We start from the raw sequence: 17880 nt of genomic DNA, 5'->3' as shown, positions 1-17880 counted from the left end.
TAAAAAAAAGAGAAACATGAGAGGCTTTTATTACCTGACCGTAACTTAAGAGTTGCCGTCTAAGATAAGACACCTATACTAGTGTTTAGCTACTCTTAGGAGAACTTGAGAACTTCCTTAGATAAATTGAAATGCAAAATTAATTTGGTACTTAAATTGCAGAAGCAGAAATGCATAAAAGATGAAAAAAAGCCACTTTCCCTTAATTCACAGTTTATTAAATTCCCAAAGAGAGGTAAGTATCTATAAAACCTCCATCTCTCTCAGGCAGAACCAAGTACTGACATATTCCATTTTAGTGCATAATAGAAATGAAATACAGATTTTTGTGCCTGTGTGTGTGTGTGTGTGTGTGGACACACACACGCACACAGTTTCTTTCAAATGAGTTGTTCACTGGGACAGGCTTGCCAACAGGTTTCTCTGTAACTACACCACTGTTTTGCACAACAAGCGTCTGCCAGAGGCCACATGTATAATTGAACGGTTGGCTTGTCCATTGTCGAGAGAAGAGCTACCACATGACGAACCCATTTACAAATGTTAAATACAGGGTGCTGCTTTTATTCCAGCTCAGTTGATCGATTTCTAATCTACAATACATACATATAGTCCCGACAGTGCTCCATTTGAACACCTAAATTCTTTTATTTTTTCCAAACCCTTGTTTTTTTTTTGTTTTTTTTAAATCTCATAGTCTCTTTCAGCAGTATTATTCAGTGGTATTTACATTTAAAATGATCTTACATACAGTCAAACAACGTATATATTTTTAATCGACATCTTATAAAACAAGTGTTATCTTTGAACTTTGTTCATGATCTGTTGCTGAACATCGTACAGTAGAAAAGTGCATTCCAGCTGAAAACTCAAACTCATTTGCATCATGACCTTTGATGACGACACGACGGCCTACGGCGGGAGTCTCTGTGCTGACGCACCCCTACTGTTTAACTAAGAGGCTTGTGGAAAGTTTTTCATTTAGGCAGTACAAGTGTTCAAAGAAGGAAGTGATCGGCACTGATTACCCCTCCCCCACTTGTTGTGGTCAGAAGTCATGCATACCGAGTCCTCCAGGTGCGTACAGTGAGACCATGTAGGGCGGCTTTAGAGGTACACAGAAAATAGAAAGGAAAACAGAAAACGGCAGACTTCACAGGTGAAACTGTTCTGTAAGTGAATGTCTAACATTCTAAAATGTGAGTTGAATACTTGTACAGTGCTTTGAAAAAGTATTTCTAACCCTTGAACTTTTTCCACATTTTGTCAAATCGCAACCACAAACCTCAGCGATTTTATGGTAAATGATAAAATGATGGCCTGAGTTTTTTTTTTTTTTTTTTGCCTACATCATCTTTTGGCATTAAACAGGTGTTGATTTTTCTTTGCAAAACAATCACTTTTGAAAAGCAAAATAGACTTAGGTAATTATTTTAGTGGGACTTAAATGACTTTGTTGTGACGCCACTTGGTTATATTCTGTGTTTTGTCTTTGTCCTGAATGTATCCATTTAAATTTGTACCCTTTTTTTGTTCTTTGTGTTTTTTGTTCTCATGTCTAATTAATTATTTTGCAGGTCAATACTTCTGTTCACGAGTCTGCAATGTTTGTTTCGCCTGAACGAATCGGTAAAGTAAAAAGAAAAACAGACACAGTAGTGCATAGTTGTAAAGCTGAAAGAATGGGGATTTTTCTTTGTTTATTTTATTTCTTTTTACAATTAAAAATCAGAACAATTTGGCTTCAGTTTATTCAACCCCTATAACTGGACACCCCTAAATAAAATCAAGTGGATTGACTTCATAAGCCACATATAGTCGATGTCAAATTTAATATCAGTAGGCTTACACACAAGTAAGCAAACACACACTGTATTAATTAAATAAAACCACTACAGAATTTGCACCATTCCTACTGTTGAACATGGTAGTGGCTGCATCATGCTGTGGAGATGCTTCTCCCAGCAAGCTTGTCAGAGTTAATGGGAGCATGGAAAACATTTTAAATCCTTCCACTTCGTCGGTACGCACTAGTTTGTGTTGCCGTATCTTAAAGTTTTCTTGGGTTACAAGGTTGCCGTGTGACAAAATGTAAAAAATTCAAGAGAGAAAAAAATACTTTTGAAGGTACTGTGGACCACCTTGCTGTAGTACAATCAATGCTTTACTGTATTCAGTCCGTTTTGTTGGGACGTGTCAGCGTGTAAAATCTCTGTAAACATATCAACCCTCGACTACAAAAGGTTGGGGGCGTGAGGCGGGGCGGCGGTGGGAGACAACATCCCTAAACGGCTTAAATTTTTCACAATGTCTGTTTTACTCGTGGGGCTCAGAGGAGGTTTGGAATCTTTTGGCGGGACTTAAATGATTCATCATTTTCATTTGGAATGGAGAAGCAAGCTGAATTATTCACTTTTCTGCCCCGGCAGAAGGAATAAAAAGTAATAGTTCGCTGTACAATCGCTTCACTTGTGAGATCATTTCTGACGCTATACATTCCCGCCATCCCGGTCCCTCTTCGTCCCAGAAACCCTTCCAGCCATTTTGTGTGTTTTTCCACTTTCCGACTCCGTCTGCGCATCGTTCCAAATACCAACAACGTCGCCTGTGCAGCACTACTTCTTTTTCTTCTCTTTAAATTGTCCCTGGGTATTTTGATTTCTACTCCTCATCTCTCTCTTTTTTATCTTTATTTAATTCTTCACACTTAAGCTCACGAAGACTGGTGTGTCTGAATAATGCACTTGTTCCTACATAGCCAGACTTTCTCTCTCACGCAAACACACACACACACACACACACACAAGTAGCATCTTTCTTTCTCCTTGTTTTCCTGCTAATTCTCATTCCATACGTGCAGGCTGAATTAAATCGAGTCTGGGATGTTTGGGTTGTTTTTCTTTGTCCAGAGCGTTTAACAAATTGTTGCTGCCCCGAGCCCATGCAGCCTCCGCATTGTCTCAGTATCTGTGCTCAACCATATCAGAGTTTCAACACTTATTGCTTTAAATTACATCAATCACTCCCTCTCCTGCCCTCACATTCTCCATCCTCCCGTGGCTCATTTTTCTCTGTCTCTTTTTATTACTTTGCCTCTTCATCTTTCTCTCCTTTAACTTCTCTTCACATTATTCTACCTCTAGTTGCCTTTTCATCACCTACCCTTCCTTACTGCCTCCTTTGCCCTCACTGATTTCCCGTTTTTTTTCAGTCTTTCCCTTCATCTCTTGCTTCCTCCACCTCCCTCTTCTCTGTTTTGTCAGACTCTTCCTTCTGCTCTCTCTCTTTTTTGACAACATCTTCAACTTTTTCTTGATCTTCTCTAGCTTTCTCTCTGTTTTTAAAAAGCTGTGCTAGTTTCTGGAACTGAGGGCCCCAGTCTTCGAGCCCCACGCCCCAATCCTCCTTCTCGCCGTCGCTCTCCAGTGAGCTGAGGGACCCGGCTCTGGATCCTGTCCCCTCCAGGCCGTACACCTGCACAGAGTCGTACGGCGGCTGAGACGGGTCGAAAGTGACCTGGGCGAGACGCAGGCGTAGGAACTCACCCACCCTGAGTGCCAAGGAGGGACCGCCGGGCCCCTGTGGCCCTCTCGTTGCCTCCATCCCAGGAACCCAGCTAGGCCCATAGCCCATCACTCCGCCTAGCGTTCCCCTCGGCTGCCCCGGGAACGGTAAAAGCTGGGGGCTCATGTCCCTCCTGCCCAAAACGTACCCCCCTAAACCCATCTGCTCTCGCCAGTCCCCGATAAATCCAGCTGCCTCTGAGAAGACAGACGGCGTTCCGGTCAGCGGGATCCCTCCGTTCTCCCTGTCCTGTCTCGCCACCACAAAGTTGCTTCCCATTTCCAGTCCCCCTCTCCCCAGGCTGCTGGTGTAGTCCCTCTTTCCAGGCACCTCCCCCTGGAGGACAGTGACGTAGTTGCGTCCGCCGACTGATTGTCCATCTCTGGAAGCATTCCCGTTCCCGACTCCTCGACCCCGCTCCCCTACTCCTCCCCCTTCGCTTCCTCCTCCCTCCCCGCTGGGGTCGTGTTCGGGCAGGCCGGGACCGGTGCGCTTCGGGGACGGGCCGGAGCGGGAGGGCCTGCGCCCGGCCATGGGGAGGGTCGCCGAATCGCAAACCCAGCCTCCGACGGCGTGACCCTGACCCATCAAAGAGCCGGAGCGGGTCATAACGAGGCTGTGCTCCCTGGGCAACGTCTCTGACTGCACCTGGGGGAAACATGGGTGAGCATGAGTAATAAAATCAGTTTTGTTATCCAAAATAGGAGGAAATATTTAACAGAAGAGACATTTGAGTGGTGACACAAAGTTCAGATGATGGTTCCTACACAGTTTTTAATAGAAGTCTAAACTTTTCCAGACTCAAACAATCCTCTTTAGCATATTTTCATTTTTAAAGTTTAAACAGAGAAAGTGTTTGGTAGCTATTAGGGATACAAACAATTAATCAATCTACTTTTTGATTGGATTATTAGATTCAAATTAGTTTGAACCAATTAACTAATAACGTCCACTTGGCCCTTCTTTTAGCAATGCCTTCATTCAGTAGAGGGCGCCACTTGTCATACTTAAAATAGAGTCAGCTGATACAGGAATAAAGATGGCGGGGACGTTCCAGAACAGGAAAGAGAAACGCTCCAAAAAGAGTGCGATGTGGGACACAAAATGCACTTTATGCAGTTTTGTTTTGAAATAATTCTCAACCACAAATTATTGATTATTGATTATTACAAGGTTTAATAATGTTTAATAATGTGAAAAAACTACCATTTTCTGTTTAATCAGACAGTATTTAAATACAGCCGACACAAAATATATATCTATATTTTTTAATTCAGTGTATTTTGGAAAATTTTAGCCCTTTATGTTTTATGAAAGACGGCCGGCCATCTTGACTCAAGAAAAATCTCAAAATTTTAAGAAAATGGCTGCTTATCAATAATCATGACGAATCAATTAACTCATTAATCAATAACTTGTATCCCTTGTCGCTATTTCTAAATAGGACTAAAAGAACAGGAAAATAAAAAAATGAAAGAGATGGAAGAACGAAAGAACAACAGAAGCATGAAAGAAAAGAAGGAAGGAGGGAAACATGCAAAAGATGAAGGAGAAATAGAAACTGACTGATAAATTAATGCAAGCAGCTTTCAGATAATAGAACAGGGAATTAAAAAAAAGTAAAAATATGGAAACACATCATTCTCCAAACTCATCCAGAATTGGGGAAAAAAAAGCAGCATTCAGTTTCTACGCACCACAGATTTGGAACAAACTTCCAGAAAACTGGAAAACAGCTGAAACACTGGGTGCCTTTAAATCTCAACTTAAAACTCACCTGTTTAGAGTTGCTTATGGCTAAATTAGGGTTAGAGTGCGGGTTTTGATGTCTTCCATGTTTTTATGTCTTTAATGTTTTTAATTTTTTCTTCTTTCTTTTCTCAACTTAAAACCCACCTGTTTAGAGTTGCTTATGGCTAAATTAGGGTTAGAGTGCGGGTTTTGATGTCTTCCATGTTTTTATGTCTTTAATGTTTTTAATTTTTTCTTCTTTCTTTTCGACGTTTTAATGATGTAATGTTTTGTTTTTTTTTTAAATCTCTTTCTCACTGATTATTTCTGTTTTTATTTTAATTATGTAAAGCACTTTGAAATGCCTTGCTGCTGAAATGTGCTATACAAATAAAATTTGATTGATTGATTGATTGATTCTATCCTCTTTCAGAATTTTGCTCCCTGCTTGAGAAAACAATGATAGAAAGGGCCTGACACGATCGAGAGAGAAACTGAACTGCAGTGAAGGGAGTAGAAGAGGAGCCGTACGAAGTCATAGATATTAATTGAGAAGCAGAATGAGCCAACAGTGAAAGGCAGATGAATCGGGAAGTGAAACAGAGATAGAATATTTGAAAATTAAATAAAGCAGCGGAGAGCCTAGCTACGACTTAATAAATAAAAGACGACACAAAAATGTACAATGGGGTATAAATGTGCCGATATATCTGCACCATCAACTTCTCCCGCCAATGTCCTGCTCAGTTCTGCTGATTTACAGACACTAAAACGCTTTAGTGTGGGAGGACTGCAATTATCTACCGTATTATGTTAAATGGAAACTTAACAATTCCTTTATATTTGCTTAATTACTTTCTAACATATTATTTGCTCATACAATAGAATAATTAAGTCACTCATTCAACTTTAATTCCAATTCCGATGCAGCCATCTATCATTAGCCCATGAAATTATTTAAATTTATTTTATGATTTAGCGCAACATCTACCTTTGCTTTTTTTCCTTCCTTCTCATGATGTCTAGCTCACCATCTGTTCACAAATTTCGCTGCTTTTGCAGAGCAGAACGCCAGTTTTCACACCAAATGCTCATGGATGAATGATTTGCACGACGAACATGAAAGGATAATTAGACGGACTGTTTCAGTCCATCCTGCAAATCACAACCAAAATATGTTTCGTAAACAGGGCACTTCCTTTCAACTCTTCAAAAAGTTCATTTATAATCCAAGATTAATTGAATTAACTTCCAAATCACTCCCAACACTTGCAAAAGAATTCACTTCATTCTATTTTTAGCTACATAGGCACAAACTTTAATGTGAGAATGAAAATGGAATGAAAGAGAGTCGATACTTAAAGTCCAGACCCAAATCCAACAAGGGATTAACTGAGTATTTGCAACACATGAACATGCTTTGAGCACATGTGTTGAACCTTATGTGGCCCTCGGGAACAGAGGGCCACATAAATCAAGCTATTCGGCAATAGTTGTATGTTTAAATATTACTTCATTAGTCAATTCAAGTCAGTTTTCGTTTGTATAAGACCAAATTACATTGGTGTGAAAAATTTTTACATTTTAAGAAGTGCTAATCAAACGCAGAGAAAACTATAAAATGTAACAGTTTGTTAATACTTTCAATACTTTCTGCCACTATCTGCCCTTTGAGGACATTCATGCGTAGAAGATGAACCTACAGTCTTTTTTAGGTTTCTCTTTCAGAAATGTACAATATTTAGCTCCATCTTGGGTTGTAGATACTTCTGCAGGGTAATGCTCATTTTCCTAGTGATCCTTTCCGTTTAATCCTTACCCAGTCCAGATCCTGATTGTGATTGCTTTTGTCCTCGTTACTTCCGTCCATGCAGCTGCTTCCCGGTCCCGTCCCGCCTCCTCTCTCCTGGCTGTCGCTGGTCCTCGGAGTCCCTCCGTCCGACGTGCTCACTCCGCTTTGCGGCGCTGTCCCGTCGCGGCTGCCGGTGCGACTGCCCGTTCGGCTCCCTGTGCTGAGGTCCGTGGGCGCTACGTACACCGCCCCCGACTCCATCGGCCCGACCATGGCGCCTTGGTTCTGGATGACCAGGGAGTGGTCCGGCTGGGCTCCGGGAATGCGGTACGCCAGCTCTGCCAGGCTCGGGTCGAAGGCTCCACCTGGTGTACGGCGGAGAACCGGGAGGGTGTGGCTGCTGTAGCAGAGGCGGCCGTAAAGGGGTCCTCCTGGTGCCGAGTAGCCGTGGTCCACACCTGGATTCTGGGGCCAGGCGTAGTTGCGACCTTTGTCTTGACCTTGCTGGGTATAACGCCTGGAAAACAAACAAAATGTTCAAAACTAGATCCTTTTACAGCTAGACAATAAATCCATAAACAATATATATCGTGATAGCGGCGTGATCAATATCAACAGATAATACGTCTGATAGAATATCTAATAATTTTACAGAAGTCTGATCCAGAACCGCACGGCATTCTGGGGGATGTAGGCAGAGGAAAGGCTTTAGCCATTTAACCTCTCATAACCAGCTAAGCAACCAGCTCACTCACTATTGGGTTACCTAGCAACAATTTGTTGAGTATATTGCGCAACAGCAGTTTCAAGTTTTGCCACAATAACTTAAAAATAAAAAAACAACCGCATACAGTGAAAACTGGGCAATAAAACTGGGGAAGTTTTATCCCCAGTTCTCAGTTTGTCTTTACCAGTTTGCCTTTTTGTTTTCAGATATTAAAAACAAAAAGCAATGCAATAATTATAAATTTTGACTGATAATGCTTATATGTTTTTCAGCCAATTCATCCTGCCCTAGATCATTTTTTATGCTTTCTTTTTTAGTAATGTGCTATCTGATTTACACTAAACAGGGATATTTTGATCTTTCAACTGTCCTGCTTGCAAACTACCAATCTGATATAATATAATCTTGTACAAGATCAGCCACTATGAGAGCAAGTGACTTAAAATACAAATGAGCTTGCAAACGTTTGTTCAAATATGCTAATGCTAATATAGGGCAATAAATTAACTGCTTTGCAAAAACAATCAATCATAATTTGGGTAAAAACGCAAAGCGCGGCTTCACATTCACAAAGTTTAATTTAATAACTTCTCAGACGGCCTGCATCAACAACAATAAAACCTAAAATGGAATTGTTGCAGTGATGTTGCACTGTATTGCACTAGATTTTTTTTCTTTCTAAATGTTGTTGTGTCCACGTCTTATGAAGTGTGAAAAAAAAAGAAGCAATTTTCGATAAACTGCAGGCACTCTTTGTACTTGTTTATGGCCTCTCCATATGGGCCGCATGAATTCGGGAACTAATTATTAGTCCAAAGGCAATAACAACGTTTCACAGAAGCATCAAAGTGGGTGCAAACGGCCCTCTGATGTAGCGGGACACAAACGAGCTTTAACAAAAACGGACAGAACAAAGTGGTCTCCCGGGATCGCCGCGCTTGATAGCCTTCTGTTTCGGCATTTTGATCGGGGGATTGATTATGACCCGGGAGCTGCGGCCCGACTGCTTGCTTAAGTGGATCGGTTGAGTCCTGAGTGCGGCGGGAGCCTTTTCTACAGCGGGAGGGACGGACGGGCGCTGAGGAGGTGATGTTTACCTCTTGTGCTCCCCTTTGGCGTGTAATGTGAGACCAGCTTTGAGGTTTTGATGAAACCGAACTCATACGCGCGTTATGTAAACAACCCCTCAGCCTACTTACACATTCCTGCTGTCGAGCGTGCGATAGCCTCGAGAGCGGGAGCTGTGCGGCGCGCTCTGGAGCGCGGCGATATCAAAGGCTGCCGTGTCGGCCTCGCCGCCGCCCTCGTCGTCGTAGGTTATGATGTTCTCGCGCACGTCGTCCTCTTCCAGCGGCGACAGGGAGTCCCTCTTCTGACGGCGCAGCGACAGCGACAGGGCGCTCACTGCTGCGGAGGGGACGGGCGTCGATGATATTCAAGTAGAAAAAGGAAAAGGAAAAAGAGAGAGAGAGAGAATGATGAACAATGGAGGAGAAGGTGCATCATAAGTCACAGGGGAAATAAAGGAAAGCAGGTGGAGGACGGAGTGAGTGAGTGAGATTCATACGGACAAAGAGGTGAAATTCTCAAAGACAAAGAGAACGCAGGAGAGGCCTTAGGTTAGAGGGCCGGTATATCATATCAGCAGACTGCATGCCTCCACTCTGTAATTGACTTTGAGCTCTAACTGGGCAAACGGACACCTTACTCTCTCATGACTCCATGACTCTTGTTCTATATTCTCCAAGCAAGGAGCCGCATTTGACCCTGAGCTGTGGCAATGAGCAAAGCGATGGAAGCTCATTAGCAGGGATACCTGTGGCCACGTTCAACCATTGTGCGTGGTTTCATAATTTACAATGGAATCATAATTACCTTACTAACTGGGGAAAATGTTACTATGCGTGTAACTGTAGGGCAACAACCAGATTGAAGAAAAAAAAAAACTCAACAATGAATAGTTTCAATGTGCTTTGGTGTCAGGGGGGAATAAAAAAAAAACTCTTTCCAAATGGAATGCAAATGCCTTGGCATGAAACTTTAAACTATTTTGAACTTGGATTTAAACTAATTCAGAGCTATTACTGAAACTTATTTTTATATTGAAACTTGTTTAAACAGGCAGTATTGTGTGTTTTCCAGCCATATGCCGTTTTGTAGCGCATAATACCTTCAGTTGTTATAAAAATGCTATATATACATCAAATATGACTGAAAAGAAATTTAATTTCATAATTTAACATCTTGAAATTGGGCCCCTGACTCTTTAAGAAAGGTTTTTTGAAACTCCGCCTTCGGGAAGTCATCACAACATGACTCCTCTATTAACCCTTTAACAAAGTTTTTTTTACCAGTGCTGCACTGAGACGCAGCTTGCATGATGAGCTCAGCTGATGCGCAGTTTCACTAGGTGTTTGCTAATTGTTGCTGGCTAGTCTGATGGAGCTGAGTGTGTGTACGGCTGCTCTGCAATGCAGAAGTTCAAAGGCTTGGAAAGTTCAGCTTTGTCCTCGAAGGCTGCGCTCGGTCCTCCCAGAGGTTTTGCATAGTTGTGTGGTTGCTACGGGAGACTAAAGGATTTCTCACTCCAGGTATGTTTTTGATGAGGGAATTACATTACAATGACGTAAACCTTAAAAAAGTCAATTTTACACAATACTGCCCCTTTAACATATTATAATTATGATCATTTTGTAGAAAAACTGATAAAAGTGATGTGGGGCACATTGGCACCACATCATGTTCTGACTCACCTCCAGTAGAGTGGAGGTGGGTCTGAACATGAGCATCCTGGTAATAAAATATGTCAATCTGTCAGCTGAGGCCAGTTTTCTAATACTTCCATGAATGTGCTGTCAACAGGAAGTAGGCTCCCCCCTGTGCTGCGTCTCCTACTTGCTGCTGAGAAGAGCGAAACTGGGTTATGTGCTCTCCACAAGTCCGCACTGAATATTATCCTAGTCCTGAATATCAGATCATTTCTTCCTTTTTGACTGGTTAGAAAGTAAGTAAAATGTCTCCCACTGATGAGAGAAGTACCATTGGAAAATATCCAATGAAAAGACAAAAATATCTTTTCTACACGGAAGATACAAACACAAATCATCTGTAGATTGAAGCCATAAATAAAACCAGTTTAACAGAAACAAAATATCACACTTTCACAAACACTCCCAAAATCTGAAATCTTTCATGAAAACTAATAAACGCTCTGAAACTCGCTTTTCAACAACTGGCCTAGATTTGGGCACAGAAACGATGTAATATATTAATAGCATACTTGTTCATTTAAAAGCCACGTATAAGGAGAGCGTAACGAGGTTCTGCAGAAATTTGAAATCGAGCCTCATATCCAGTGCAATACTGTGCAGAACTACACAAGCCAAAAACGATGTCGCAAATATTCTGTGTATCTGGTGGAGGTGATATGTGATCAAAACTTAATCACATAATTTATACAACATTTTAAAGAAACTAGCCAATCAAAAATCCTGAGCTCAGTAACTGCTGTCCAAAACTATTTTAATTATCTGTTATCTACAGTGGAGTCAAAAAAGTATTTTCTCCCTGCTAGCCTTGTATTTAATTGTCATTTTCATGAAAACTTTATGTCAAACCAAGATCATTTAGCAATAAAACCATCAGTACGCAGAAACATGGTTTGATTGTCAGAGTCTGCTTCCACGTTCAAGGGAAACAAAGAGGTTGACCGTCTCCTATTGTCCTGTTATAATTTGGAAAATGGTACAAACTAATGAGCTTTATTTCCACTACCGCACCACCAGCAGACACTGAGAAACTTAACAACAAAATCCAAGACCTGGCGTTGGATCTGAGCATGTTTTATGCTCAGATCCCATTTAAGCGGATCCCAAAACTGGCATTAAAAAGACCGTACTCCAATGTTTCTGCTACACAAACAAAATAGCAAATAAAATAGCACACGGCGACCCGTGACGTACCGCTTTAGTGAAATTGAGGCATAACAGTGCGTCTTTGTTACGACTGATTGATCAGTTAACCAGACGTGCTGAATAAATATGAGAATTTTATACGGTTAAAACATTAATTTCTTGTTTTGTTGCAATTGTTTACAATGAGGCAATAGAAGCTTAGGGGAAGGGGCTTAGCAAGGAGAGAACGATAGCATCATTGCGTGTCCACATACGCTTATATCTTCTTGTGGGTGTCATGTAGGCGGCTAAGCTGCTGCATTAAGTTAATCTGCTGCCGCGATATTGTCAGAACTTGCTTTATTTATTTTCTATGGATAAAATCCACTGATCCATGTGCAAAAAATATTATAAACCTCCATGATAATATGCGGGCTCATTTCCACAGCCTACTGCACATATTTTCTCACTAACAGAGAGCTCTCAGAAGTCGTTAATGCAGGCCCAGTTTCTTTTTAATCACCAGACTCGATCCTCATGGAGCCATTGTCAAAGTCTCTGTGAGGACTTTCGGCATTTCGTGTAAGTTCCGGTTTTGTTATATCTTTATCGCACAAAAAACAAACAAAAAAAAAAACACCCTGTTATAGACTGGCACATTCCACAACACAGTTCAGGCGTTTACCTATTGTGGTTCATTCCTCAGCTCCGTCAAAGCCGCCCTCACTCACACCGCGTTACATTAGTGTTGTGATTGAACCGGCCAATCCCAGAATAATAACAACTGCATCAAATGCGGCGTCAGTGGCGATCCAGCTGGCTGAATGGAACCGACAACGATGCTGGCCGCCAGCCAAGGCCTTCTCTGAGACTCAGCATTATGAGGCGGAGCAGTGACATTTGGTTACGCTGCTACAGAAAAAAAAAACAAAAAACGAAACGGAGAACCCAGATAATCACTCGGTAATGCTACGTTAGCGCTGATCTGAGCTGACCTTGCCAAAAGAAATAAGTGGGCTAAACCAGAAAGAAAAGAAGCAAACCAGGCTATTTGAGTGGCTGTGACTCAAAGAAATATTTACACTGCTGCTTTTATTGTTTCCATATGCAGATTAGGCTGCGGTAGCGGTAGTGTAGTGGTAAAAATACAGCACTAAAACACTAATTACTCAGCAGTTTTTATTAGATAAGCATTAAAATGAAAATTATATCTCTTTGCTGTATATATAACAATGAGTACTGGAGTATAATCCTCAATGAGGTTATATAAGAAAAGGTTTTTTTTTTTATTGGGAAATGATTAATGATACTGTTTAGCGTTCAGCACTGCAGCTATTTTAGTTAAAGGGATCTCATATAGAGTGCAGTAATATGCTTAAATCCACAAATACTTTTAATGTGAAAGGACACAAAATCTCTTTTTTATCTCACTGTTGGACTTTAAATTAGTCTTTTTTTCTACTTTGGGTCAATAAGGGTTAGCAACATTTGTATTTGAAAAGTCATACGATTGTTTTTTCTATGTATAACCTTTTTTCATTTTTTAAATGGGATTTTTGTGTCCACATAATTTGGGAATGTCCAGATGGCGTCATAGTTTGAGGCACAGCTGTTGATGTATTTTAAGGAAACAACTCAAACAGATTCCTTGTGTGACATGATGTGTAAATAAAATAAAATAAACAAGCATTTTGGACCTCAACTTTGGCCGATCTCTGTGTTTAACATCTAGAGGTCAAAAAGTGTTGTTTTCATCTGCAGCTGCCAGGGTTATGAAAGAGTCACAGAGAGAGCATCACACTTTCCTGAAGACAGCCATCCAAAAACAGAAATTCAATAATTTTACTGAATCGCACAGCATTCTGGGAAATATAGAAAGAAGAAAGGCTTTAGCTGCTTAACCTCTCATCACCAGCAAAGCAAGGTGAGCGGCATCAACTAACTTGCCTGCTCACGGGTTACCTAGCAACGACCTGTTGCGTAGGTTGTGCAGCAGCAGTTTCAGGTTTCACCACCATGCCTCATAACTGTTGAAAGCAAAAAATTTGGATGAAACAGGAAAGGTCACGTTACCAGTTTGGCAGTATTTCAGATATTGAAAACCAAAAACTAATCATTAATTATCAATATGGACTGATACGAAACCCTTATGTCGTGGTCTGGTTCTCTGCCGTATCGTCCAACTCCAGGAGATCCAAAGAAAGTTTCTGGGATTGAGTGAAAAAGCTGTTCAACTAAAACCTGATTGAGCCTGATGGGACGAATTTCCAGCAAACCGCAGCAAATACACACATTGCAGTTTCCGTCTGATTTAATGTGTATTTTTGGGGTGTGTAGGTATCCGGTTTCAACTGCATATTTTATGCAACAAAATATTTACCCAGTAGTGTAGCAACGCAAGCCAGGATAGCCAGCAGGGCGGCAGTGCTGAGCCCCGGGGAGGGCAGCATGGACTGCTGAGGCAGACACACTGCCTCTCTCTCCCAGTCTGAATCTCCCTCCATCTGCTTGTCCTTCTCCTCGGCGCGGGCTCCCCCCCTCAGGCAGGGGCAGACAGATACAGTGACCGTCCCCGTGCTGGTGAGGCCCGACGTCCCGTCCCTGAGGACGAGTGGGACGTATAGCGTCAAGGTGGAGGATGGGGAGCGGGACAACGGCTGGAGCTGGGACAGCAGCACCAGGCTGGCTGTGGGGCCTGCCGGGGAAAATCAGACAAAAAGGAAGACGTGTTATTAATCAGCGGTTAACTGCCTCTTAGGATTCTCCGTTTTCTGTGCTAAACCATGGCAGGAGGTGGCATTCTGAAAACGGCGACCCAAAATCCCGGCTTTCAACTTCGCAAATCTGTGACTCGTGTCAGTTGCTGATTGATTTATACCTCTTGCAGGAATAAAGCCTTTGAAAATTTCAAACTTTTCTTTAGTTTTTTTTTTTTTTTTTTACATTTTACACAACTTGAGGAATTTAAGTGACAGACTAGCATTGCTTGCAACAAGAATGACTGTTATATAAGATAATGATATGGCACTGCAGCATCAAAATCCCACTTGAAAAGTCATGACAGGTAAAGATGTTTAAGAGATGTGAACATGTCAAAACGCCGAGCTGCATCAATATATCTTAGTTGCCTTTCAATAGAGATGCTCTATTGAAAGGCAACTAAGTAAAAAAAGTACAAAAGACTAAATGTCATGCAGAATGAAACAATCCAAAGCATCAAATTCACAAATATTCTGTTTGATTTCAGCAGGTGCAGCCCAACAGCTCTGCCAGTTTTGTGGACACCAACACAGGCCTATTACTAGATTAGCGAGCCATTAAAGGAACCATTATTCTTGACTTCTGATCCTTAACAAAGCAATATTAATCATCCATCGAGACGGACTGCCACACACATAAATAATGTCTTGTAAACCCACCCATTGTAGCTCTGGGTGTAAAACCTTTGTCCTGCTGGAAGGGAAACCTCTGCATTATCCTCAAGTCCGACACTCCAGCCATCAACTCTGAATTGTTTCACTTTCTCTTGTTCACCATAAAAATCTCAGCTGCTTTGCTGATTAATGTCTGCCTTGCCCAGCCTGTTAGTATTGGTTAGCGGTCACGTCTAGGTTGATTTGAAGTTGTACTCGGTTGGATTTCATTTTGGAGTATCCAAGAAAAGGGGGGTACTATTTAGAAATAGTAACCATGCTTCCAAATTCATTTTTTTTTCTATCGATTTGTCTTCCACTTCACAATGGTGCACCACTTTTTGTTCAGCAACATTAAATTCCAGTGAAATACACTGAAGTTTGTCTGTGGGGGGCAAAAAATAAAATAATGCCAAGGGATATGAAAACCTTTGTAAGAGGCTGAAGTTTCTGAAAGTACAAACGCGACAAAATCTGACATGTTAAAGTGTTGGACAATATCTTGTATGCAAGATATTGAGAATCTTGTATGCGATGTTTTTGCGATTGAAATGTCTCTTCTAACCTCCAACAAATAGATTTGTCTATGTGCATGGAAAATGTTTTTATTTTTTTCAGATATTTCTATATCAAATAACGGAGACTAAAAAAAAACTAAAAAAAAACAGAATGCCGTGAGATAAAAGAAGGCATGGATATTCTTTTATCAACATGAATGTCACTGCAAAGTTCCACCAACATGACAAGGGTGATTATCCTGAATCTTCTCTGTTGATTGAAATCACTGATCAGATCATTCTCTTTGGTAAAGCAAATAATGAGGCACGTTTTTGTGACAAGCTGTCCATATGGGAACAGAACATGATCTTATTGTTCCTCTGTTCTGCTGCTGGATGACACATCAAAGAGGACTTTGAAGCCACACGTCAGTGGATTTATCCTCCTGATCCGTGATCCATCACTGTGTTCTAATCAAGGGACAAAAAGCTGTTCAAAAAAGTTCCGGGCTTTGTATCGCAGAGACCCGGATGTCCCTGCGTGCCACTGACACTTAAATGAAACACGAGTTTAAGCCTTCGAATTTCAGAGATAAAATTGTTGCTGTGTTATATTATCTGGAAGCATGTGAAAAATGGAAGTGATGATTTTAGACTCGTTCCTCTGTGTAGCTAAAATAGACACTTTCATCCAGAGTTGTGAGGGTGCAGTTGGACGCATGAGACAACACACAGACTATGTGTGTTGTCTCTGCCATGCATACAGAACTACAGGCAATGTAGAGAGACCAATTCACCTAAAACCCATGTTTTTGAACGATAGATGGAAGCAGGAGTACCTGCAGAGAATCTAGGTGTGAACCCTGGCCGGGATTCAAACACAGAACCAAGGCAACGCTGCCAGCATCTGCTCCACTGTGCAGCCAAGAAATGTACACTTGTGGATGAAACGGTGTGTTTCTACAGAACAGCTCTTGGATTTTCCTATTTGATTATAAAAGTTAATGTAAATATGGCTGGACGCTTTTATTCAGCTGAAAAATAACACAAACTTCAACCAAGACCAGATTTTTCTTTTCTCTGTTGGACGTCTCACTTTTTACTACATGTGCTACTACAGCCAGAAGCACGGATGTTGTATGTGATCAACCATTTTGAATGGTTGAGACCCATCTATACATGGAGGAAGTGGGACACAGAGTTTTGAAGTCTGACAAAGGAGCAACGCCTAGCCGTTAAGTCCAGTTAACTAATTTCAAAATCCGGCATTAATCATTGCTTTTTTAGAATCTACCTGTGATGCATGTGGCTAGAGTCAGCGTAAAGTCCTGACTGAATGAAAATCATTATAACCTACTTATGTCACGTTAACGAAGAACAGCTGAAAACTTACCGGGTTTATCAACTGCAGTAGCAATTTGGCTCCAACTCCTCCCCTTGTCATTTCKATATTCTTTGCACAAAATGTTGAATAAACATTAATGATACCACATATCATCTCCAATGTCCGCTGGACTTTGTGTTGCGCTGTGTCAGCTGTTTGGGATTCCCCTCGAAATTTCCCTTCAGAAAGCACGGAGGAGAATCCGCGCTTTCTGATTGGCTGCCCGTCACATTCAACAGGCTGCCTTAAGCTCCCAGACGGGGAAAACCCACCACACACTGCAGGATGATCGATTAGATCAGCCAATGATCTAAGATTGTCATAAGGGGAAAATGGGGGCAAAAATGGTGTAGTATGAACTACTGCATTAGGGAGTCGGATGTGCCCGTTTTCTCTATTTAAATCTAGTGATTACTGAGGGGCAATATAGTATACAGACTTCATAATCTGCACTCTTTTGGTTGAATGCAGTATTTATTTCTACTTTGACTTTTTGTTGTTTAGTTTTTATTCAAGTAAGTTTTTTATTAATGGAGACTGAGAATCCATTTTATTTTTGTTTTTGGCTGTTTTGTTTCAGTTCCAGTGTTATGTGTTCTTTTGAAAACAAGGTATATCTACCAGGAATTTGATGCATTAGTCATTTCCATTAAATCAGTGTCAAAAGGTCTTGAAACAATATTATCGTTTATCGCAATAATCTTTTAGACAATTAATCGTCCAGCAAAATTTGTTATCGTGACAGGCCTAAACGTAGCTACCATTTTTAGACTGTCTGGTGATGACTGATAAAGATGGAAGTCTTACCAGTGAAACACACACACGCACGCACGCACGCACGCACGCACGCACGCACGCACGCACGCACGCACGCACGCA

General features: G+C 41.3%; 1 protein-coding gene across 4 annotated transcripts in view; it reads right to left on the bottom strand.

Annotated features, from left to right (window-relative positions):
* Nucleotides 1-687: 687 nt before the first annotated feature.
* Nucleotides 688-17880, bottom strand: part of cdh24b (cadherin 24, type 2b) — a 228829-nt gene continuing 211636 nt past the window's right edge. For 3 of the 4 annotated variants that reach the window (XM_017310022.1, XM_008432992.2, XM_017310021.1), the window contains 4 exons: nt 14088-14402; nt 9014-9221; nt 7115-7604; nt 688-4212 (listed from right to left, as the gene is read on the bottom strand). In XM_017310022.1, the coding sequence (XP_017165511.1) occupies nt 3208-4212; nt 7115-7604; nt 9014-9221; nt 14088-14402 (2018 nt within the window). In that variant the 3' untranslated portion in view covers nt 688-3207. The remainder of the gene's footprint in view (nt 4213-7114; nt 7605-9013; nt 9222-14087; nt 14403-17880) is intronic. The other variant, XM_017310023.1, reaches the window with a different exon arrangement.

The sequence above is a fragment of the Poecilia reticulata genome, linkage group LG17 (genome assembly GCF_000633615.1).
Source record: "Poecilia reticulata strain Guanapo linkage group LG17, Guppy_female_1.0+MT, whole genome shotgun sequence".
NCBI classification, from domain to species: domain Eukaryota; kingdom Metazoa; phylum Chordata; class Actinopteri; order Cyprinodontiformes; family Poeciliidae; genus Poecilia; species Poecilia reticulata.
Note: the sequence above shows the minus strand (reverse complement) of the source record. Positions and strands in the feature narration are given on the sequence as shown.